Consider the following 25,694-nt stretch of genomic DNA (forward strand, 5'->3'; position numbering starts at 1 on the left):
TTACGCTTCCGGCGGGACTTGAACCCGCACCATTTTTGCAATCCGTGCAATGCTCTTACCAATTGAGCTACGGAAGCCACGCCGGACCTCGCAAATCTTTCCATGCCTTTCCTTTTTGTACACACGTCTTGGGGTGACGTCTAGCGCCATCTACCGACAGACTATTACATCTTGTAACGGCACTGGAGTCTCAAGTTATATTGAGAATTCACCAGTAACAATGTGCTAACCCATACTAAATTAATTTTTATTAAGCAGAAACGTCTGCTAACGATTCAAAACATTTTTATATTAAAGGAAAAAATGGAAAAATTTACGCTTCCGGCGGGACTTGAACCCGCACCATTTTTGCAATCCGTGCAATGCTCTTACCAATTGAGCTACGGAAGCCACGCCGGACCTCGCAAATCTTTCCATGCCTTTCCTTTTTGTACACACGTCTTGGGGTGACGTCTAGCGCCATCTACCGACAGACTATTACATCTTGTAACGGCACTGGAGTCTCAAGTTATATTGAGAATTCACCAGTAACAATGTGCTAACCCATACTAAATTAATTTTTATTAAGCAGAAACGTCTGCTAACGATTCTAAACATATTATATTTAAGCAAAGCTTGTACTAAGGGTACTAAGTGAATTAATATAATATTATAAAAATTATTATTCAATTCTCATCTCCATGTATAGAATTATATTAAGACTAATTTTACTTTACTTTACTTTTAGTTCACTAAGTAGTCCTTAAGATTATTGCCATGCCCTAACAGGGTATCATGTACCTACCTTATAATATTTGAATACCATCCTATATAAAACGAACATGATTGCAATAAAGAATGATATGATATGATACTATCTGTATTAATCTTAAAGGTTTATTTACTGATTAATATTAATTTTATGAAAACCACCATCCAATTGACCATGTGGTTATCAATAAAATAAAAATCTAAGTACTTATAACATTTTTTTACGAGTATTGTAACGTAGCAGATTTTGTGATAGTCGTAATTAAATATTTTGGATAAATTTAATTTTTGAATGAAACACTTCCTTCTCGTTCACTGCATTATCTGTTGCACTTCAAATGCACATATTTATGTTTATCTGTTGTAGGGTTGCCATACAACAAGTATTATTCGAAATTGTAGGTATTTTGGCTGTCATTCCAGAAAAACTTTGTATTAATTTGATATAGTTAAGTATTGATTTTTGGAAAATATAATATTTTAGAAACATGATAACAAATGTTATCATAGGTTTTTTAAGGCTGTTCTGGAATGACATTTGTTGGGTTTTGTTTACTTCAAGGTCTGATACAGAAACTGGAGTAATTTTCATTTAATTAATTAGAGATTTTTATTGTTTATTCGTTTGCCACCCGGCTTTTGTTTTGGGTCCTTTAAATTCGAGATCATTCAGTGCGGCGTTCTTTTTGTGACGAGATCCTCTTGTATAGTGATCGGACGGCCGTATAAGGGCCTGGAGCCCGGCATGCCACGTGCTGCCGTGGCGTTCCATATGTTGTGTGGTGCGTTCTGTCAGTCTGAGTAAGTAGATTTCATTGTGAGCTTTTGATATTTCCATGGCGTGAAACGTGGAGAGATTCTTAACCATAAATTGGTTTATTTCCAGCTGGCAGAAACATGCTAAGGGTGGGAGTGCTCCGTGGAGATCCTCGGTCTGCAGTCTGCAGGTCTCCGGTGAGCTCGCTTACATTTTTTGTTTAGTCTATCACAGTGTGTGAGGGCACTCGACTAATGTGACCAATTTATTTGTTTCATAGGAGTCGGGCAGAAGTAGAATTTAACAAGAACTTTTACAATTTTGATGTGCAAGGAAACTTTCTTGGGCGTTACTGGCGCAAGGTGCCTTTGGACCTTGTTTTCGTATGGAAGGGTCAGCCCTGTCCACGTGGCGAGGGGGCGTCAGCACCGGAGTCCGGGGAGCAGCCGGCTCATCCCTGACAAGGTGTGTCTCCTGCCCGTTTCCTGCCGGTAGTGCTGTGTAATTCAGGTTTTAAATTTCTGTGTAAAGTAATTTCTGATTTCATTTATTTTGAGAATTCTGGTGCATAACTTTAGGTAAATTCGTATTTAGTTTTTGTAGAATAAATGGTTGTAAGAAACCTTTTCCTGGACCCTCTTAAAGCGGCCCAGCTTTACCACTGAGCGTAGTTCTTATTTCATATATGGTGTCAAATTTAGTATTTTGGAAACATTAACTTAAACCTATCTGTAAGGCAAGATTTTGGTATAATAAATATATAAAATGTGATATTGTTTAATTTGTTTCTCCTCTAGCTTTCCTCCAGCAAGTATAGAGACACCATTTAGCTTTTGTTTTATTATAAATTTTGTGCTAACGTGGGTGTATTTACTTTGAACTAGCCGGAGCTTACCATTCTATTTTATTTACCCCCCCACCAAATACACCACCGTTACAGTATGAGGCTACTCATATCTTTTTAACCGCCGCCTCAAATCTCTCAAGAAAGGTGGTTTTCAAGTCGTCTGTATGTCTTTTTTTTAATGTTTGTTCCACGATATCTCCGTCGTTACTGAACCGATTTTGAAATTTTTTTTTGATTGAATGTATATGCATACAGATTGGTCCCATTTTTCTCAGAACCCAGTTCTGATGATGGGATCTTGGAGAAATCGAGGGAACTCCTCAAATCCATACATATGGTGATTTTTGTGTTTTTTAAGGAACAGCATGCGGAAACGTACGGAACAGTGACTTTTGGTGCAGTGGAACTGCTGATTATGGTCAGAACGGAACTCCTCAAATCTGAACGGCACGCTCATAGTGACTTTGGTATTTTTATAAGAACAGCATACACTTCCGTCCAGAACAGTGACATTTGGTGCAGTGGAACTGCTGATGATGGTCAGGACGGAACTCCTCAAATCTGAACGGCACGCTTATAGTGACTTTGGTATTTTTATAAGAACAGCATGCACTTACGTCCAGAACAGTGACATTTGGTGCAGTGGAACTGCTGATGATGGTCAGAACCGAACTCCTCAAATCTGAACGGCATACTTATAGTGACTTTGGTATTTTTATAAGAACAGCATGCACTTACGTCCAGAACAGTGACATTTGGTGCAGCGGAACTGCTGACGAAGATCAGATCCGAACTCCTTAAATCTGAACGGCACACTTATAGTGACTTTGGTATTTTTATAAGAATAGCATGCATTTAAGTTTAGAACAGTGACATTTATTTAGTTATGTTTGTTAAGAATATTGAGTTTTCAAGTCAAATTTTGTCAAGCTTCGATTTCTTATAATCGGATTCATGAGGAATTGTTGAGGAAACTCCTCAAACTTGAACGGTATACGTATATTCATTTGTGTTGCCATCAAATAATTAAAGTATTAAAAGCAGATTTAAAAAATACCTATACATTTCTACATAATCCAACATTCGCAGTAGCTTTCACCAGAACCCCGAAGGCGGCGGTTTTTTTTCTGAAAAATTATTTATCATATCATATCATGTAATAACTATGTATAGAATGAACTAAATGGATATATAAAGATGTCGAGCAGTAGGTATTTTAAGTACATCAAAATTAAATAAAAACTGGAACCTTCTCAAGAACTCTAATAAAAACAAAACCAAATATCTCCTCTATTTACCGCCTCCCCATTTGGTTACAGTCTCAAACGCTCCACATACCTAACTGGGGCTCATTAATCGATTTCTCCATCTGAAAGGAAGTCCGACCGACTTTCGTCGAAAATAAGCAGACGTGACATGGCAATCGGTCTCACGTCCACAAATCGTCGCTCTGCATCCTAATGCGGCCGTTGACTCGACGAGATAATGTTTGCGAAAATCAGCCGCGTACGCACTGCCGCAATCTAGGCTTTGCGAGCGAGATGACGCTTTCGTTTTAAGCGAAACTACTTAGTTTCAAGTCAAGAAAAAGTTGTGAAAAGGGTTTAGAAGGGCTTGCAATAGGTTACAAATTTAAATATATTTAGGTTACAAATCAGCGGCGTACGCTCCACAGTCTATTGTAGGCTTTACGAGCGGGAGAAAGGAATTTAAGCGAAACTACTTTCAGAAATTACTGTGTTTTGAAAATACTTTCTAACCGGAATATATTAGAATCCGAAGTTAGTTAACAGTTATCTATTAAATTTCAACATTATTTGCCTTATTCAATGATTGGTAGTTGTAAGAAGAGGTGCAGAAAGGAGGAATAACTTTTTTACACAAACTGACTTACCACAGACGAGTAAGTAATAGAGAAAAATACACAAGTACATAGTTGTGTTTATTGGTGTACTTGTATATGTTTGAATACTTTTACAAATGATCTGTAAAAACTGCACAAAACCGAAAATGTTGACCTACAGTCGGTCCTCTTAGGTATTCTCATTCAGTATAAATTACAACGTCGGTTGTATTTACTCCATTACCCGGTGAGGCCCGTATCAACTATTTATAGTGTTTGAGGCGCTTCATAAATATGCAGCGGTAGGCACTCGCCTTGCCGACACCAGCTATTCAGAGCGGCTGAAAGGTTAGCGCACGGGACAAGCGGAAGCGGATTTTGACACGGAAATTTATGTTTTTAGTAGAGCTGTACCTCCTAAGTTCTTATTTTATTATGGAGAATATTCTCGTGAGAGAACTTTTCCCATACAAAAATGGAGAATGTCCTCTGGAACTCTAGTTTTTAGTGAAGAAATGCGATGATTTTAATGTTCATCTAAAAGGCACATTATGTTGCTCAAAAATCATTGTCCGAATGCCGTCATACACAAGTATATTCATTTGTCGCGAATGAAAATTATGCTTTTAAGATTTATATTCTATCGGAAGCAAGTAAAAAACGTAATAAGGAATCGCCATTTTACTCGTAACGTCCAGCACCACTTGGTTTGCCTACCATATCCGAAAAACTGTTTGACGTTGACATTATAAATAGTAAATGTTGTTTAACGTGTGTAATGTTAACGTTTATGTTTTCTGTAAGTTCTCGAAAATTGATATAAAAATACAATAAGTAAGTACTTACTATTTTCATTCGTTTAAAAACTAAATACGTACTTATTTCGTGACCGGTTTCACGCTTGTATTAGATGGACGCTACATGCGCAACGTTTCCATGTCTGTATACATACGAAATCCTACTGGGAGAGGTTGCAGATGCCAAGAGACCGGTCGGACGGTCAATGCTGCGCTCCAAATTAGGCTTGTGCCGTTTCGTTCGTTGATCGGAGCGCTCCGATCTCGTTCAATCGCTCCCACGAACTAGTTCGCTCTTTTAGGTCTTTTGCTCATTTAGTTCAGCCAGACCAGCGACCACTGCGGTCGGAAAGATCAGAACGAATGGGCCGAATAGTGTCAAAATGATATGAATAGTCCACAGATAGTAACATTCCGGGCCGAAAGGTTGTAAGTAACCGAAATTTAATATGAAAACTTGACTTTTTTTGTTGCTCTGCTAAGTAGCTCTCGCTCTCGGTCGGCGCAGTCACACATTCGTTCTCGTTCCCGCTCGCGCTCGCCGATCCTATACTGAACTAAATGAGCAAAGACCGATTCTCAGAGCACGGAAAGATTCAGTTCATTTCGGTCATTGATGGGATTTTATTCCTAACAGTTCATAGTTCATGAACGACACAAGCCTACTCCAAATTGCGTGAAGCGTGACATGTTCACATCTGATATTCCATGCAACCAGTGGCAGCGTGTTGTCCATGATGGTTAATCCAAGCCCGACAATGCCTGGTTCTCCTTTTTGAATGATAAACGCACGAGACGTCACGAGCAGGCCTCTAACCCCCGCCCATCTGGGGGAGCATACACCTGCCGTGTGTGCGGACGAGGATCCTTTCTCGAATTGGGCTATACAGCCGCGAACGCAAGTATTTATTTGTAGGTATTTTTAAATAAATGTAAACAAAATCTACCCTCAAAAGGCTCCTTATGCCGGTAATGAAAGCATTACACGACTAAATAAAAAGGTTAAAGATGGTCGCTCAGTGACGGATCCGCTTGGTTTTTACATTGGGTTGGTTAACCGACAAATGTTGTAACTAACAGAAAGAAACAAAGTTCATTCTCACTTTCTCGACACGTGGCAAATCAAGAACAAACGGGCCTCTCGCTCGTTTTTGTCCAGAACGTGCAAGTTGTGGAATGAGCTAAATACCTTCTGAGGTGTTTCCCTTGCGCTATGATATGGGGTTCTTCAAGAAGCAGGTACTTAGGGTTCTCAAAGGTCGGCAACGCATAAGTGGCTCCCCTAGGGTTGCAAAAAAACGGTTTTTTTTCTGGCTTGAAAAAAAAATCATGAAAAAAAACCCTAAGAAAACAGTTTTTTTTCTGGACTATGGACTGGGATTCCCCAATAAACGTTTGTATACTGAATGTTAATCGAATTAAAATGTACGTTATTGTTATTGAAACACGTTACAACTCACGAAAAACCGTTAATGTCGAATTATTTGTTCATCTGAAAAAAAAAACATATTTAGAAAAAAAACTATGGTGATCGGTTTTTTTTCATGTTTTTTTTTTCGTAATTCTGAAAAAAAAAAAAGTTTGGTTTTTTTTCCTATTTGCAACCCTAGGCTCCCCTGTGTTGCTTATGTCCATGGACGGCGATGACTGCTTCCCATCAGGCGGCTCGTCTGCTCGTTTGCTGCCTATTTCATAAAAAAAAATGTACAAATCATTTGTTGGCGTTTTAAATACCCAAAAGTATAAAGTACCTATAGTGTTATATCGATACCTTTGGGTTCAATTGGCGTAAAGGACAAAATGCAGGTTTTCAGGAGAAGCAAAAAACAACTTTTTTTTTAGAAAAATGTTTATATCTTTTTTGTTTTTTGACCTATATTTGTGACGTATATAGAAAAATATGTAGATTTTTAGTATCCTTAACCTAGTGTAGCAACCGTAGTGATAATCTAAACGGTTTAGAAGTTAGATGGTTGTAAAGGACACGTCAAAATGCTATGAACGTCCTTTACACCCACGATATTTTTGAACAATTAGAGTTGATAGGGTCGTAAATGACGGTCTTAGATGATTTTTATACAAATTCGGGGCGTAAATGTAACCGGAATGGTACAAATGGCAACTGTTTTTAGCTTAGTTTACAATTGAGAAACTTGAAAAATGTATCAAAACGTAGTTAATATGGCATAGAATAGCCACAATACTGTTACAGTGTATATTTATCTAAATATTTAGCAAAAACAAAGAACAAGACTATTTTATATCCAGTTTTGCAATAAAGAAACAACATTTGCTTAAAAACTATCTAATATTTTGGAAAGTTATTATTTTAGTACTCGCCGCTGTCTCAATAAGTTACGCATTCAGTATTTAATTCTAGCAGGGAAACGCTTTCGTAGTTTAAGTAAATATAAAAACACTAATGGTAATCACGTAAACTTTAATCAGCAACTGTGAACAGTAGACTATATTAATACGACAGTAATTTTAAATCTAAAGTAGAAAGAAGTTCTAAGAATAACTAAACAGTTAAGTACCTATTTATAAACGCAAGTTAGGACGCGTATACAACTATACAAACTGTGACCAACTAATAAATAATAGTAACTGTAGTCAAGACTACCTATTATGTTGATTCATATTTTTGATAATTTTAAAACAGAAGATTGTTATTTAGTCTAAAACCTGTTAAATAAGAATAATCTTAATTATGAGTTCAATCCTAGAAATATTATAGTCAATGCTTTAAGTACCTGGGTACATAGCCAAGTCACCAAACGCTAACGCTCATTCGCTAGCGAAACGCACCTGTTATTGTCGCACTAAATGTTAGTACAGTCTACTGTTAAAGTTTACTGCCGGCGTAGCTGAATGGCAATCGTCGACGCCAGACGCCGACAAAAATGCAGTCTGGTGCAATACGCAAGAGCGATAAAGATATATAGCTACGAAATCTATTTCTAGCTATATATCTTCGCGGTAGTTGCTCACGATAATATCTATATTATCATGAGCGTTTGTGCATTTAGGTACGTACTACGTACCCTGATTACCATAGTGTTTTTTTTTATTACCTACATCTGGCCGCAGTATAATAATACTACGAAAGCGTTTCCCTGCAGGCCTAGCACATGATGGCCGCGGGAGTATGTCGCCGCGAGATAGACTACCTGTCCTTATGTCATTAATACAATTAGACAAAGACGTGTCATCTATCTCGCGGCGACATACTCCCGCGGCCATCATGTGCTAGGCCTACTGCTAGAGTTAAAGGCTGAATGCGTAACCCACTGACTATCCAGACAGCGGCGAATACTAAACAAAATAACTTTGAATTTGTTGCCAAAGTATTAGATAGTTTTTAAGCAAATATTGTTTCTTTATTACAAAACTGGATATAAAATAGTCTTGTTCTTTTTTGTTGCTAAGATAGCTTAGATAAATAATACACTGCATTAAACTAATGCAGCAATTCTATGCCATATTAAGTACGTTTTGATACATTTTTCCAGTTTTTAATTGTAAACTTAGCACAACATTTCTAGTACCATTTCGGTTACAATTACGCCCCGACTTTGTATAAAAATCATCTAAGACTGTCATTTACGACCCTATCAAATCATGGGTGTAAAGGACGTTATAGCATTTTGACGTGTCCTTTACAACCATCTATCTTCTAAATCGTTTAGTTTATCACTACGGTTGCTACACTAGGTTAAAGATACTCGTAATCTGCATATTTTTCTTATACACGTCACAAATATAGGTCAAAACAACAAAAAAGTGGGTTTATCTTTCTCTTGGAAACCTGCATTATATGTCCTTTACGACAATTGAACCCAAAGATATCGATTACAGTTGCGGATAAAATATTTTTAGTGCTGGTCGTAAAGGACGAAGAACAAAAAAACTTGTCCTTTACGCCCAACTTTACCACACTACTATAGAAAGTGATCCTTAAAAAGTAAGGGCTTAAAGGGCAACAATATATATCAAGGTGACTTACGACTATATTTTTATTTGTAGATTTCCTTTACGACACAAATAATAATTTATAATTAATGACTTGATATTTACGCCCCTTCAGAAAAGCTATTTTTGCAAGTCCATAGTAGAAAATCTTGGTCGTAAAGGCAACTTTTTAAGAGATATCGAAATTTTAACTACACAGATCGATAGCGCTTGAAATTCTGAACAAAACTGTATATATAACTCATTTTCGCCAAAATGTCCTTTACGCCAATTGAACCCAGAGGTATCGATATGCTCTGAGGTTCGCAGTAATACTTCTAGAAACCACTCACCGCTCATGACTCGCCCCACGTTCGTAGCTCCACGGTTGGTTAGGTGCAACGCGCCGTGCGTTACCTCACTTTGAACAGAAACTTCACGATGTACTTTCCTGTGCATTTTTTAGTGTATCCCTTTTGTAGGCCTCGTTGTTTTTTCAAACCGTACTAGACATAGTTGGAGCATTTTCATTATGCTTTACCTAAATGCGGAGTTACTTAAGCCTAATGAAAGAGTTTGAGGAACGGCCAGACTTGGGATAATGGAGAATGATGAGCCACGATGAGCTAAATAAACATTTTGTAGCCCATTTACTTTATTGTGTACTTTAAAAGCCAGCTTTTCTTAGTTTTTTCTTGTTTTTAAATTAGATGGAATAGGATAAAACTTTATATTTTAAGATATATTCGTAGCGCTACGCCACCGTATAGCATCTTGTAAAATACCTAGTGAAAACCGTAAAGCGTAAGCATACACTATAATAGTAAATTACGATACAAGTACGGAAAATAGTTGAAGTACAACATTTTTTAGTATAGATGGATCTGAAGTTTCGACCTGACAAAAAACCAACAATGCACTATTTAGTGCGGGAAAAAAGCACCATTTGTACTGAAAAGTACTCTTGCATACGGCATATGGTACCTATTAATGTGTTTACCAGCACTCTAATTGTAGCTTTCTTTTTCAGGTTTAAAATTTGGCGCCTTTTCAATGAGAAATAAGAGGTGAGTCAAGATACTATGTACTTTGTTAATACCTTTTTTCTACTCGTCGTCTGTAATCTGTCAATTAGGACACCACAGACTAAACTATAAGTGCTAACTTTTCAGTGTTGGATACTCTATGGCAGTTCCAACTTAACTATAATATCTCATTATAGTTGACTTTAGTTAACTGTAATAATTTCAAAAATAGAACTTCATACCATTTATATACTAATTTGCGATACTTGGCCAATTTTTCTGCATCTGAAACACATTTTTTTTTATCTGTCGCGTTATCGGCCAATCAGAGACGACTATTACAAACAATTGGTGGCTAGGTAATTCGATGTTGATACAACGGTGAACGACGCTATTGACATTAATTTTAACTTGAATGATTATATTTCCGTCCATTGATGATGAAGATATGACTCGTAGAAAAAGTATTGTATACAATAGTGATATAATTAAGCTTTTCACTCTCGTACCGTACTATTAGGCCACTCAGCAAGCTTCGTGGCCTAAACATGGTATTCGACTGAAAAGCTGTGTATTATATCACGATTGTATAAAATACTATTATTTATACATACTTATAGGTATTTGTGGCTTGTACCTATATTTTGGATTTTGTATTTTTTAAATACAATCTTACAGTTTTTGATCAGGGTAGATTAAGGTGAATTAAATGACAGGATTAACAATATCAATTTTGAGACATTTTCGTCATTTTATTTTATCAAACTATACCTCAGAACGAAGAGTAGCCGCATCTCAAGTTTTACCTTAAAACAGTTTTAGATACCGCAACAGATCTATGAAAAATTTTCATCGTTCGTTTCACCTTAGTCTCCCCTATGATTTACATACATACTGTAACACAATTTTTTTTATACTGCATGTACTAGAATCGCAATAGCTAAACAAGCCTTCAACAATAAGAAACACATTTTCAAATCGAAAATGTCTACTACCACAAAAAACTTTTTAAATCCTATATCTGGAGCATCGCCTTATACGCCTGTGAAACGTGGACAATGACGAAAAGAGATAGAGAGAGATTGGAAAGCTTCGAGATGTGGTGCTGGCGGAGAATGGAAGGGATTAGTTGGACAGAAAAAATATCAAATGTTAGAGTTCTAGATAGGATTAAAGAAAAAAGAAATATATTAAAGACAATAGAAAACAGAAGAGGCGTACTAGTTGGACATCTGCTACGACACGACCTGTTTCTCAAAAACATCTAGAAGGAAAAGTAGAAGGGAAGATGGGAAGAGGAAGACCTAGGAGAAACTATTTCACCCAAATTAAAGAAAAGGTTCAGGTCGTGTCGTACCAGAAGGTGAAGGAGTTGGCAGAGGACCGGACGAGTTGGAGATTGCTCCACCGACAAGAGCACAGCTCTTAAGTTAGAAGAAGAAGTACCGATTACCCATAGGTATATACGTAGGTATGTACGTACTTAAAGCATGACCAGAAATTCATGACTACGCGCTATGTTGCGGAATTTCATTACAATTATATTCTTCATAATTACTGAACTGTCACCGCACACGTCAGAATAACAGCGCCCTCTTGACAATAGTCATATAGTTCTGGTCAGGCTTTAGTAGATATCAGTAGAGTATAAACTGAAATAAATGTCATGATGTAATATATGTAAGCGCATCACCCTGTCAAAACCAGTAATAAATTAGCTACAGAGCAGTACGGTTGTTTACTTTCCGACCCCGCGACATACCATCTGGCGACGAGTCCGTTCTACCTACATACGTAGTGCATTATTAAAATTAATTTTCGTTAACATAATTACGCATAATGGCTAACTTTGTCGGAAACATAGGAGTTTTTGATCATAAAGTGCAAGAATGGGACGTTTTTTTCGGAAGGTTATCGCAGTTCATAAAACTGAATAAGATTTCGGACGATAATAAGAGTGCAGTGTTACTAACTCATTTATCGGATGAGTCATACCGGCTTGTTCGGAATCTTGTACATCCAACCAAACTGGAAGAAAAATCTTTTAACGAGCTAGTTGAAGTACTCAGTGGGCATTTCACGCCGAAACGATCGACCTTCGCGGATCGGGCCAAGTTTTTTGAGGCAACTAAGTCTGGCTCAGAAAGCAGTCAGGACTGGGCAGCACGGCTGCGGGGCTTAGCCGTCAACTGCGAGTTTGGTACGGAATTGGACGTCCTGCTACGGGATCGTTTTGTACTAGGCTTCAATATCGGTCCAGAACGTGATCGTCTGTTCGAGAGTGATTCGGAGAAGCTGACGCTGTCTAAAGCATTGGAGGTAGCGCAGCAGGCGGCGTGCGCGAGGCAAGCGCGCACGGTGGTGGTCAAGGACGAGCCGGTATACCGCTCGGATGCTCGCGCGGAGCGTCGCGGCGCCGGTGGTGGCGCGAGTGGTCGCAAGAATGACGGCGCCGGGCCGCGGTGTTCAGTATGCGGGATGAAAAACCACGACGCGGCTAAGTGCAGATTTCGAAACTACAAGTGCCAAAACTGCGGTCAAAAGGGACATCTAAAAAAAGTTTGTGGTAATGAATCGTCGAAAATCCATAGTATCGGTGCTGAGTTATTAGAAGCTAACGAATGTGAGAACTGTAAAGAGTGTCAAATGTTTCAAATGAGGTACGTAAATTATGTAAATTATAAGCCTTTTAAAGTGTCTGTCAATGTGGGCGATTTAGAATTGTCAATGGAACTAGATACGGGGTCTGGTTGTTCTGTGGTATCAGAAGATTTTTATCGTGCAAAGTTTTTTAAATATAAATTATGTAAGAATGATTTAAAAATGTGTTTTTATACGGGGCACCAGATTTCACCGTTAGGGTTTTTTATTGCTCGTGTAACCTTTGAGAACAAAACCGAATGGATACGTTTCTATGTCGTGACCAATGGTGGCCCGCCGCTTTTGGGTCGCGATTTTATGTCAAAATTCGATCTATATGTAACATCGAAGCACCATAACTTGAATCATTTTAATGATGTCGCAAGCGAAGTGCAAAGTCTTTTAAATATGTATCCAGACATTTGGGAAGACAAGTTAGGCTGTTTTAATAAATTCGAAGTGGAATTAAATTTAAAAGACGATACAAAACCCAAGTTTTTTAAACCTCGATCGGTGCCCTTTGCCTTAAAGGACAGAGTAAGCGCAGAATTAGACAGGTTGGTCGCGTTAGGTATTTTGAAACCAGTAAACTACTCAGAATATGCCACTCCGATAGTACCAGTTTTAAAAGAAAATGGTAAATTGAAGATTGCAGGTGATTTTTCATGCACGCTAAATAAAGATTTGAAAATTGATAAATATCCCTTGCCCAGAATCGAAGAGGTTTTTTCAAAGTTAGGAGGAGGTCTACAATATACTAAAATCGATTTGAGCAATGCATATAATCAATTCAAATTAACAGAAGCATCTCAAAAATTGACTACAATTAATACTCATCGCGGATTGTTTTCATATACTCGTCTTGTATATGGTCTCGCAAATGCGCCTGCAATTTTTCAAAGAGCCATGGAAACGTTACTGTCCGGTCTGGAGGGGGTAAGTGTATGGTTAGATGATGTTTGTATAACAGGACCTACCAAAGAGATTCATTTAGCAAGGTTACGGGAAGTCTTAAAACGCTTACATGATTCAGGATTACGTCTGCAGAAGGAAAAATGTGAAATTTTCCAAGATCATGTTACCTATCTGGGTTACGTAATTGATAAAAACGGGTTGAGGACGAGTCCTAACAAAGTGGAAGCGATACTTAAGGCTCCCGCACCAAAAAACATATTAGGTATTAAAAGATTTCTCGGCCTAGTTAACTATTATAGGAATTTTATTCCGAACGCTTCGGAAGTGTTAAGCCCCTTAATTGAACTTCTGCGTGACGGCGCAGAATGGAATTGGGGTGCACGCCAGCAAACGGCGTTCAACAAAATAAAGCGCGAGCTCACCAGCGAGCGCGTACTGGCGCACTTTAACCCGGCAGCGCAAGTATCGCTTTCAGTGGATGCTGGTCCGGCCGGCCTTGGCGCAGTATTGTCTCATGTTGATAGCCAAGGTCACGAGCGCCCTATCGCATATGCCTCCCGCACGTTATCAGTAAGTGAACGAAATTATAGCCAAATTCAAAAAGAGGCCACGGCGTTGATTTTCGGTATAAAACATTTCCATCAATACTTATATGGCAGGCAAATTCCGTTCATATTAAAGACCGACCACAGGCCATTAGTATCAATATTTGGTAAAAAAAATGGAATTTCGGTCACGGCCGCATTACGTTTGCAGCGATATGCACTTATATTGTCAGCCTATAACTATACAGTCCAATATATAAGTGGGAAAAATAATCAGGTAGCAGATTATTTTCTCGCTCGCTCGCCCTTGCAAGCAGAAAACGATACCGATACCGAGCGGGAGCAAGACGGAAATAAGTTTTTTCTGTTCCTAGATACTGATGTAAAACCGGTTACGTTCGAGCAGATAAGGCAAGCAACAGCCGTGGATAAAGTGTTAAAAACGGTAATTCAATATATGAATCACGGGTGGCCTAGGAAAATTACGTGTAGGTCTATTTTACCATATTTCCAATGTAAGACTGATTTAGAGGTAATAGACGAATGCTTATTCCGAGGTCATAGAATAGTAATTCCTAGTGTGTTTCGACAGTCAATGTTGAATGCACTACATTCGTCACATTTTGGCATTGTAAAAACAAAGAGCGCAGCTCGTGGTAGGGTATGGTGGCCTGGAATCGATGGCGACATCGAGCGCTGGGTCGGCGCATGCAGCGCGTGCGCCGCCGTGCAGCCCGCGCCCGCGCGCGCACCTCCGCCCCCTGGCCGCGCCCGCCCGGCCCGTGGCACCGCATACATATTGATTATATGTCGTTTGAGCAAAAGGATTACTTGATCGTGGTTGACGCTTTTTCCAAATGGCTGGAATGTATTTATATGGATAGAGGAATTTCGACTGGTGCCCTTATATTAAAACTTAAACAGTTATTTTCTATTTTCGGTATACCGAGGGTGATAGTATCGGATAATGATGTAAAAATCTGTTCAGTGGAATTTAAACTATTTTGTAATGTAAATGGTATAGATTATGTAACTTCTCCAATTTATCATGCTTGTAGCAATGGCCAAGCAGAGAGCGGGGTGAAGACCTGTAAAAAAATGCTTAAATGTGTACTGCAAAATATGACGGGTGCAAGTCATTGCACCATACAGGAAAAATTGCTGGGCTCTCTGTTTGATTACAGAAATACCATTCATTGTGTAACAGGTCAAACACCGGCTCAATTGATGATTGGGCGAAATTTACGGTCCAGACTGGACCTTGTGTTACCGAAAAACAAAGTTTCGAACAAGGATACTGTAGACAATGTTTTAGAAAAATCGTGTCGCTATTTCCAAGTAGGAGAAACCGTGTGGGCTAGGTGGTTCACTGCCAGGAAGAGTTTTTGGAAATTAGCAACAATTATTAGAATTAAAGGTAACAGAATGTACGAGGTTATGTTTACAGAATTCCAAGACAAATGTAATAGGCATATAGACCAAATTCGTAAATATACCCCCCCGTGCAGAAATCAGGATGAAGTAGTACAAAATGAACCGCCAAGCCCACGCGTGCATATAGAAGATCCGATAGGAAGGGGCAGGCCAGGCCAAGTGCCCACGGAAACCAAGTGCACCGTTGGACGCGGCCGCGTCCGATGTGCTGCCTCACTTACCTTCTCCTCCATTGTCACATACAGGGGAAGCTTCAGAAGTTTCTGAATATCAGGGGGACAGTAATTTTCAAGCTGAGGATGATGAGTGGGCTGAAACCTGCGAAGGGGGTGACGGGGGCACAGTTATTGGCGTGGCTACTGAATCTACTGATGTTGTACAGGAAGTCCCCCCAGCAGGGATAGGTGATATTGATGATGGGGCGGGGCGTTCCAAACGACCCAAAAAGATTGTTAATTATAAGCCATTCTTTTAGTTATGTCTAATATGATTTTAAGTGTTGCTTACTTGTGTTATTTTTACAGCAAATAATTTATATTGTTCTAGGTTTCCAAAGTAATGGTGGAGGGATGTAATATATGTAAGCGCATCACCCTGTCAAAACCAGTAATAAATTAGCTACAGAGCAGTACGGTTGTTTACTTTCCGACCCCGCGACATACCACATATACAAAGAAAAAATGACCAAGGCCTCCAAGTGTCCGATGCTGGATTCGAACCAGCGTACTCCGTTATAGCCACGGATGCTTAAACCACTCAGCCAACCGGTCACCCGCAATCGGCAACCTGGTTCGAATCCAGCATCGGACACTTGGAGGCATTGGTAATTTTTTCTTTATATGACATTTATTTCAGTTTATAGTTAAAATAATAGTAGTGTGATATACGATCCGGTATGAATGATCGTAAGTTAACAGTGTTAACGTTGCTAGACTTTAGTAACGCGTTTAACACTGTTGATTTCGACATTCTGCTGGCGATACTGCGTTCTCTCAACGTATCTCCTGGAGCTGTTGAGTGGTTTCGTAGTTTTTTAACAGGTCGTCGGCAGCGTATTAAGTTAGATTCTTCTCGATCATCATGGTGCAGCACGTTAGCCGGCGTTCCGCAGGGTGGCGTGTTGTCCCCATTATTGTTTTCCTTATTTATTAACTCCATTACTGTCAATCTCTCTTCATCTTTCCACCTGTATGCCGATGATCTTCAAATATATTCTCAGGGTTCACTAAACGATCTACCAACAGTTATTTCATCGACAAATAAGGATTTAGAACGAATTTGTGAATGGAGTAACAGTTACGGACTGAATGTTAATCCTAGTAAAACTCAAGCCATCGTTATTGGGAGCTCTAAGCTGATATCGCGACTGGACCTTGGTACTTTGCCACCACTAATCTTCAACGGAGTTTTAATTCCTTTCTCTGGTCACGTGAAAAATCTAGGCATTATTATGGACAGTACATTTTCCTGGGTACCCCAGCTTAGTGAAATTAGCAGGAAGGTGTTTGGATCAGTGGCTTCCCTGAGGAGACTTCGCAACTTTCTTCCTATCCCCACAAAAATTGCGCTTACTCAGGCGTTGCTCCTTCCAATCTTGGATTACGCTGATGTTTCCTATCTTGATCTATCCGAAGAGCAACTCAATAAGCTGGATCGTATTCAGAACGTCTGTATACGTTTCATTTTTGGTTTGCGCAAATTCGATCATGTGTCTAGCTTTCGATCGCAGCTGAAGTGGCTCCCCATTCGTCGTAGACGTAACCTTCATATAGTTTCTCTCCTTTATAATATACTGTTTAACCCTTCAACTCCTCGCTATCTCAAAGACCGCTTTAGTTTTGTTCAATCTATCAGATCTTCCCGAAATTATCTTCTTAAAGTCCCGTCATCTTCTTCTAAATTCTTCAACGATTCCTTTACTTTCCAGGCAGTTCGGTTGTGGAACTCATTACCTATTGATATAAGGCATGCTAAGTCTCTTCACATTTTTAAAAGTCAAGTAAAAGAGCATTATTTATCTATTCCATAATACAATATTTATTGATGGTCCTGTTTCATTTTCCTTTATCGCTATTGGCCGCATTGTTTTTGATCTATGTACATTCGTAGCTGTGTTGTTATAGTATTTATATATGTACGGTATTTTTAGGTTTATTTTAATTCCTATTTATGTATGTTTATTAGTATTAAGATTATTTGACGTTTTCTATCACTCACTGCATCACCTACTCAAATCAGTTGTTTTTTGTGTCTTGTCTCCACTACCCAAAGGTTGTCTGGAAGAGATCGCTCTTTAGCGATAAGACCGCCTGTTGTCTACCATAGTTAATTAAAGTTATGTGATGTAATCTTGTTATATTGGTGAACAATAAAGAATATTTGTATTTGTATTGTATTGTATGTCTACTAAAAAATACAAATTAAAATATTTCCTATGAAATAATTTAATTTGGTCTAAGAATATCAGTAGAGCTTCAGAACCACGAGCTCAACCACGCTATCAAAATGGCGGACATGGTTTTTCCTCACGTTGTAATGTAACTCGCTTTTGTCGCGTGATGTTCACATATTTTTGTTCGCATAACTGTATACATAACTAATGACGATTAAATTCATTACGTAGATGATCTGTAGAAGTGTAAGTAAACAGACCTCACGTGCTAGACCATGCGGCTAAGGTGACGACAATAGCTTTTCCTTATTTGGTTCGTCACTCGGAAAATTTTACTTGTTTTTGTCGCGTGATGACGAAAGTTTTTGCGCATGACGGGAAACTCACGTGACATAGCCGATTTCCAAAGCATTGACGTCACAGTTATATTTCCGGTTTTGAAATTGAAGCATGACTTAGACTTCGGACTTTAATGTCCGTCAAATATTAGATACGATGCGATATGGATCGAATATGATGTGACAAAAATTACAAAAATTTAATAAATATAAGAAACGGTCAGTTTTCAAACAGGGGACCGATTTTTGAATCTGGAACGCATGAATTCGCCGTTCGAAAGTCGCAGAATTACGTCGTTTTCCACAGACCAAGCCCTCCTACACATACACCTATGACGCAAATGGTGAGCTTTACTGCATGACTTGCGACCGGAAGTTTAAAACAAAACTCGGCTTCGCAAGTCACGTTCGAGCCCATGCACGTCAGAACTTATAAAATACCTGAATTGTCCAGGTGTCGCCGTCGACGGATACGTCTGGGAGGACATCATCACAGTAACATCTTAGTCGGACTTCCGGTTGGGACGCCATCATAGCGGTTTCGTGTCGTGAATAATTTATTTTTCTTTTACTCATTAATGTTGTTTAAAGTGTAATATTGATAGCGTATTATGCAGTAAACTAATGGTGTAGTGAGAAGCTGATGAAGAATTGTTCTCGAAACGCGTTTAGCCTCTTTTTTGTCGTAAACGGCCGGTAGTCCACGTGCTCTTGTAAAATCTAGCTATCAATTTACAAGTGCTAAGTCACCGTACAATGTCGTACTTACCGTACAAACATTAATACTAATATTAGCTCATATCACCTTGACACTGGCGAAATAGTCCCAATGGACTGAAGCCATTTAATTTTAAAAACTGAACTGAACTGAACATCTTAGTCACATCTTAAAGGAATTGTTTGAATACAGCAGTTATATGACGCTATGTTACGCACCAGTATTTAAAATTTTCTGTTATTTATTATATCATCCGCAGAGATTGCTCACTAATTGAAATTTGTTACATGATTCTCCTTACGAGTTTTTGTTACATATTTGTTAGATTTAACTTTTCTTCTCTCCTTGCATCAGTTTTCTCAGCACTAAGGGTTGTAACCATTTCTAGGGAACAGGTTTTAGACAATTTGTTGCCACCTCTTTCTGTCTATGATATTCTTCTTTAAAAGTTAACTAAACTATTTTTAAAAGAATTATTGAAAAGTTATTGACACATTTGGAAAAAATGGTTTTTAAATTTCAACTGAAATTAGATTTGATCAAGATGTTACGAAAAGTAATTTTAATTAGAGAAAATACGTTTTACAGAGATCTAGGTTTAAGTAAAAATACTTTTTGTTACGAACAGGTTTTAAGGATATCACAAATAGCTGCATTGTTTTGCTGACACTGCATTTAAAAAAATATTAAGTGCCAATTACGTAGATGATCTGTACACAGTCCCCACGTCCAACCTCACGAGCTCGACCACGCGTCCAAGATGACTTTTCCTTATTTATTTTCGTCACGCGGAGAATTTTACTCGTTTTTGTCGCGTGATGACGAAAGTTTTTGTGCACGATGGCAGGTTCAGCACGTGACGTCGGGCATTGGACAAGGATTGACGTCAAATTTCAATTTATTTCCGGTTTTGAAACTACAGCATGACAAAATATTTACATGTCGCTGCAATACAAATACTCATTCATCCTCAGTTTTTTCTTCCAATAGGTGAAATTTAGTTTTCATTTTCACCAAGATTATCCCACTTAAAACTAGTGTTGTCGGAGATCTAGTATAAACTATTGACAACGCGTTTTTACTAAAACTGAATTTTAGTGTATCATATAAATATTTTTAAGTAAGTACATTGTCAGTCGATAGGTACCTACAAGGGAAAAAACACAAAAACTTAACTCTAACAACTATAAACCTCAACTTATAAAATAAATAACAATATTATTTGTCAGATTCGCACGTGTACATCACATGAGGAATTTGTAGACAGACCTCACGAGCAAGACCACGCTTCCAAGATGGCGACCATGACGTTTCCTTGTTTGTTTTCGTCACGCGGAAAATTTAACTCGTTTTCGTCGCGTGATGACGAACGTTTTTCTGCATGACGGTGGGATTAGCACGTGACGTGACAGGTCTTGACGTCAAGTTTCAATTATGTTTCCGGTTTTGAAACTGCAGCACGACATTTACATGTAGCTATGTTGCGTATCAACTTTAAATTTGTCTAGTTTTTTTTAAATTAATTACTAGGCGATATTTTTCAAACATTAAAATGTATACATATATTATTTTCTACATATTTTGTTTTAACCCAGACACTTTGTAAGAATAAATGTAGACTGAAAAGAAAAATGTAACTTAAAAAGTTAAAAATAGTTTTATTTCACATGAGCCTACTGGTACAATATACAATTTTGCCAAGTACTTATACCAATCCATTCGTATACCAATTTACGTTGATGATATTCTATGTACGATACTTCAAGCTTTCAAGATAGCTATATCTACCTTGTTTGTTTTCGTCACGCGGAAAACTTACTTTCTCGTTTTCCTCGCGTGAAGAGTCGTGTTTACATATTTTTGATCTCCTGTGTAGATTTAACTAATCACAAGTAGGTATATCATATGTGTGTGATGAGCACAGATATTTGTTCCTGAGTCATGGATGTTTTCTATGTATATAAGTATTTGTATTTTATATATGCACTTATATCGTTGTCTGAGTACCTATTGAGCTTACCGTGGGGCCTCAGTCAATCTGTGTAAGAATGTCCTATAATATTTATTTATTTATCCATTACGTAGATGATCTGTAGACAGACCTCACGAGGAGGACCATGCGTCCAAGATGACGATCATCGCTTTTCCTTATTTATTTTCGTCACGCGTAAATGTTTACTCGTTTTTGTCACGTGATGACGAATGTTTTTGTGCATGACGGCGGGCTCAGCGCGTGGCGTCGTGAGGTCCTGAGACATTAGGCAAGCGTTGACGTTAAATTTCATTTTTTCCTGTTTTGAAACATGGCGGCAGGACGTAGATTTACATGTGGATGTCTGGGTACTAAACATTCTACAAGTTTAGTAAGATATACATTTTCTTACTTTCATGTAAGTTTTTAACTTTCAGTGTATAATTTTTGAACATAAAATAATATTATACATGTTTATTGTTTTAAAACGTAATGGATAGTATGTAGGTACTTGTAGTACCTAGGTACTCTAATTGTAGGTAATGTAATTATATGATAAATATTCTATTGTAATAAAATTAATGTAATTATATTTAAAATGTAAAAAAACCCTTCATTAGAACATCCGTCAACCTTTTAATAAAAAACAGTTTACTACTTTCTTACCGCGTCAACTTACAAACATTGAAGCGTCGTCTCCATTCACAAGATTGACATCTCACCTGTCAGTAACCTCTGGCTTTTCAACGATAATCATCGGAAACCCATTCACAAACCATCAATTGTTCGGAATAACCGCCCCCGATCTCTAAAGGGTTGATAAACATATCAAAGGATTTTTTCGCGGTTAGTTTAGACACCTGTTTTTTGAATATCGAACAATGAGTGTCGCTCTATTGTGGATGGAATCGAGCACAAATATCGATAATCGACTGTCGATATCGATTGAAAGGTAAGTCGCGTTGAGCCCTCCCGCGCTGAATGTCACAATGGCGAAGATGACAAGTGTATTGCCGTCGAGTGATTTGAAAGATATCGGGATCACAATAAAGGCTTATATGGTTTTGAATTAACTTGTGGAGGAGTTTGTTTGTATTGGTTGAATTCAAAACAGGTGTACTTAATGTCATTCAAGTAAAAATATCATTATATTAACACATGGTAATTTGAATTAATGTTTAAATTTAATGTATAATAATGCTCCTGCAATTATTACAAATAAGTTTTTACCACTAATATTTTGCATTATTATTTCTTGTTCCATGGAAAACTTTGAGTTTGCCGTGTATCTCTGAAATAAGAAAAGAAATCCCATCCATTGTTGTAATATAACTTAATTCTTAAAAGCAATCAACAACAATCAATTCAAATAGATTTCCATTCCTGTGGTTTTTTCTGTGTACCTAGTTCCATTCCAAACTTAAAACAATGCTCTTATTAAAAGCTGTCGGCTAAATATAATATTACCTAAATCTGTCTGCTTGGTTACGTAAATAGTCAGTCATCTTAGTTATATTTTACTAAAGAACCGGTCTTACCGGTCCCTTTTAAAGGTTTCTTTTTATTCCGTAATATTATAAGTTGAAAAACTTTCCAAATCTTCTCTTACCCTGTGTTTATTTCAGACGAAACATTGCTCCATAAAAGATCAACTTTATGCATAACAGGATACGTAGCCAAATGCACAAACAATTACGATAATATCTGTTTCGTAGCTACCTATCTCTATCGCTCTTGCGTATTGGCGTGACAGAGCCAGAGTGCATTTCTGTCGGCGTCTGGCGTCGACGATTGCCATTCTGCTAAGGCTGAAGTTATTCACAGTTTTGGAAACAAGTTGCAAAATATTATGGTTTCGTCCGTATAATCTGGCGTGTGACGTCACTGATTTGATGACATAATATGCCCGAAATAAGAAAGATTCAATGGGCTTTGCGAAAATGAAGAAACCCTATTAAAAGTTAAAAATGCTGCGGTCTCGTGAAGCAACAACGTAATAGAAGTTATTTAGGATTAAGTAATCGTTATTTTCGTGGTATTGATGAAGTTATTTCTAATATTTGATATTTTATTTTTAATGCGCGACGAGTTTTCAGAAGGGCTTTGTCTTAATGGCTGAATATAACTTTACACAGAAAAGAATAGGCATGACCTCCAATTTTAAACCGATTTCGTGGGAGGATTGTTTTACTCTTTATTATGTAATTTTATTTATTTTTTATTATTATTTATTCAATTAATATACATGTGGATACAAAAACATTATTTTAAATATATTGCTCCAAACTAAAATAAAACTACTACTTATATAGTAGTAGCTAAAACTATTTATATAGTTTGACTGTGGAGTCAGAGCTCGCTAATACAACAAAACAAAAATATCGCTATATTAATCAAAATTATCTATTGGACAATCCGGTAGGAAGTAATGGCCATCGCCATTCCTATAGGATATCCAAGAGATGTTTTTTGAGTTTATTCTTGAACACTGTTTTTTCCGTTCAAGAACAATGTTCGCCGGTAAGGAATTTAATAGATAATACGCGTTTTTTAAGAGTTCTATCCCCGTAATAGTTAGAAGGTAACAGGAATATAAGGAAGTATGTATAGGTAACAGGAAGCAAATTAAAAAAGTTTACAATTTTATCTGAACTTCGCTTTCGTGTCCTCTGCTAGGTAGTGTATGATATAAAGTTTAGTAGTCTCAGTACTGACCCGTAGTGGGAAAAGGAGTCATTGTACTAGTATTCCATCCATGCATTAGTTTTCGTCCACTTCGTCCACTTGCCAGAGAAGTAATTAATACTTATCTAGATATAATATGTAGGTAATTTGCTACTTGAGAAATATAATTTTTATGTAGATATTTTGTTTAGGTAATGAGGATTACTATAAGTCCACTTTTATGCATCTAGGCAGGTTGATATTCAACAAAATGACCTCTCAATATTTTAAACAAACTATTTATTATAATTTTAGAACAAAACGGGACTTAATCGCGTAAACACTTACATTTATATTTGGCCCGACGTTTCGAACATCACATTATGTTCGTGGTCACGGGTAGAAGTGAATAATCAAGAACAAGTGCGGGTAGTTCGAGAAACTCGCGCGGCTAGAAGATGTTGATGCAATTCCTCGCCAGTCTACCCGTGACCACGAACATAATGTGATGTTCGAAACGTCGGGCCAAATATAAATGTAAGTGTTTACGCGATTAAGTCCCGTTTTGTTCTAAAATTATGAGTGCAAATCGTGTTAGTCTAAATCAAAACTATTTATTATTCACATATTTTAATTTTTCATTGCTATTACTTAGAATATCTCAGCTTCTTTGCCATTCAGACTAAATTATACATCATTATTTCTGACTCTGGAAATATTTTTACATAACCCTAAAATATAACCGCTCAACGAAAACAGTATTTTAATTCATAATCCTGTTCTTGTCACAAACGGGCGTAGGGCGGGCCCGCAGAATACAATATAAATAAAATCCTAATTAATATTTTTGAATTTGGAACGCTCCCTGCCGCGTTGCGGTAGGTAGCCGGCACCGCACGTGGCAGGCTGCGCGTGACGGCTGTGACAGAGTGCCGATTAGCCCGCTGCCTGTCTGCCTGCTGCCTGCCTAATGCGCACTTAAACACAACGACTTCAGTACAAGGATGCAAAAGCGATATTTGGTTGAGTTTGTCTGGTAAATTGGTTATTATGTGCAGCAGGACATCGGACCGGTTATATGCATGTATTTACTATGTTGCTCTATATATTGAGTAGGTATATACCTAAGTACCTACGTTTGCAATTGCCATCTTACTTTTCCGAACTCTTACATATTGTCATGTAAGTGATGCAAATAGTGTCTTTTTAGTCAGAAATGACGCTTTAATTTTAAGTTATTACAGACAGAATACACAGAAACGTTACGCATCTCAAATCTTAACAAGAAGGTAAAAATCTAAAGGCCAATTCGGATATACATTTTGAAATCTAGAAGATATCATTTTGTTAGTCGTCACTCGCTGGCGTATCTCACTCACGCCAGTATCTTCATACACAAAATTTAGTGTGAATTTAGAGTGAAATGCAGGCGTGAATGAAGGCGTGTTTACCCAATTTAGAAGTCTGTAAAAAATTTCAATTTGTGATAATTTTTTCATGGCCACTCATTGTCAACCCTTTTTTATTTGAAGTAAATATGTTTTATATAAAACTTCAAATTTTGCATAATGTCCATCCATACTAATATTATAAATGGGAAAGTGTGTGTGTCTGTTTGTTTGTCCGTCTTTCACGGCAAAACGGAGCGACGAATTGTGATTTTTTAAGTGGAGATAATTGAAGGGACGGAGAGTGACATAAGTAGGCTACTTTTTGTCTCTTTCTAACGCGAGCGAAGCCGCGGGCAAAAACTAGTTTCATATAAAACTGATTCTAATTTTTTTTATAAACAAACGAGTACTTGTAAAACCATTCTTATTACCATGTAATAAATGGCACAGTGGTAAACAGCTGGCTGAATTGAATGCTGCGGGTGACAGGCGCGATAAAGTGGTGATTAGCCTGTCGCTGCCTCCCGCTCACTTTCACGGCTTTATGTTTGGCTACTATAGTAAACAATCAGGAACTTCACATTTGACAGGACCTATGTTGACTGTCACACTAAATCACAGATGTATTGATTGTAGGAATTGAAAAAAATATGCATTAATGATGATTGTTGTTACCTAACTATAAAATAGCCTGAAAAATAAATTAAACATGAAT

The 25,694-nt window shown here is 37.7% G+C and overlaps 1 protein-coding gene and 1 long non-coding RNA gene across 3 annotated transcripts; both read left to right on the plus strand.

Moving 5' to 3' along the window:
• Positions 1 to 999: 999 nt before the first annotated feature.
• On the plus strand, positions 1,000 to 2,278 carry LOC125226906. The gene is made up of 2 exons (XR_007177133.1): positions 1,000 to 1,551; positions 1,637 to 2,278. It is a non-coding gene; the product is annotated as an uncharacterized LOC125226906 (long non-coding RNA).
• A 9,426-nt stretch (positions 2,279 to 11,704) lies between these two features.
• LOC125226903 lies at positions 11,705 to 16,163 on the plus strand. 2 transcript variants are annotated; one of them, XM_048131081.1, is made up of 2 exons: positions 11,705 to 12,630; positions 16,051 to 16,163. In XM_048131081.1, the coding sequence occupies exons 1-2, from the start codon at positions 11,810 to 11,812 to the stop codon at positions 16,061 to 16,063; spliced, it is 834 nt and encodes a 277-aa protein (XP_047987038.1). In that variant the 5' UTR covers positions 11,705 to 11,809; the 3' UTR covers positions 16,064 to 16,163. The 2 variants fall into 2 exon arrangements, with proteins under 2 accessions (XP_047987038.1, XP_047987039.1); XM_048131082.1 differs by lacking the exon at positions 16,051 to 16,163 and adding an exon at positions 14,445 to 14,815.
• Positions 16,164 to 25,694: the final 9,531 nt, after the last annotated feature.

The sequence above is a fragment of the Leguminivora glycinivorella genome, chromosome 6 (assembly GCF_023078275.1).
Source record: "Leguminivora glycinivorella isolate SPB_JAAS2020 chromosome 6, LegGlyc_1.1, whole genome shotgun sequence".
Lineage (NCBI taxonomy): Eukaryota > Metazoa > Arthropoda > Insecta > Lepidoptera > Tortricidae > Leguminivora > Leguminivora glycinivorella.

What these genes read in the sequence shown, in the direction of transcription:
- LOC125226903 (XM_048131081.1), top strand. Translation starts at nt 11,810, where the DNA reads ATGGCTAACTTTGTCGGAAACATAGGAGTTTTTGATCATAAAGTGCAA.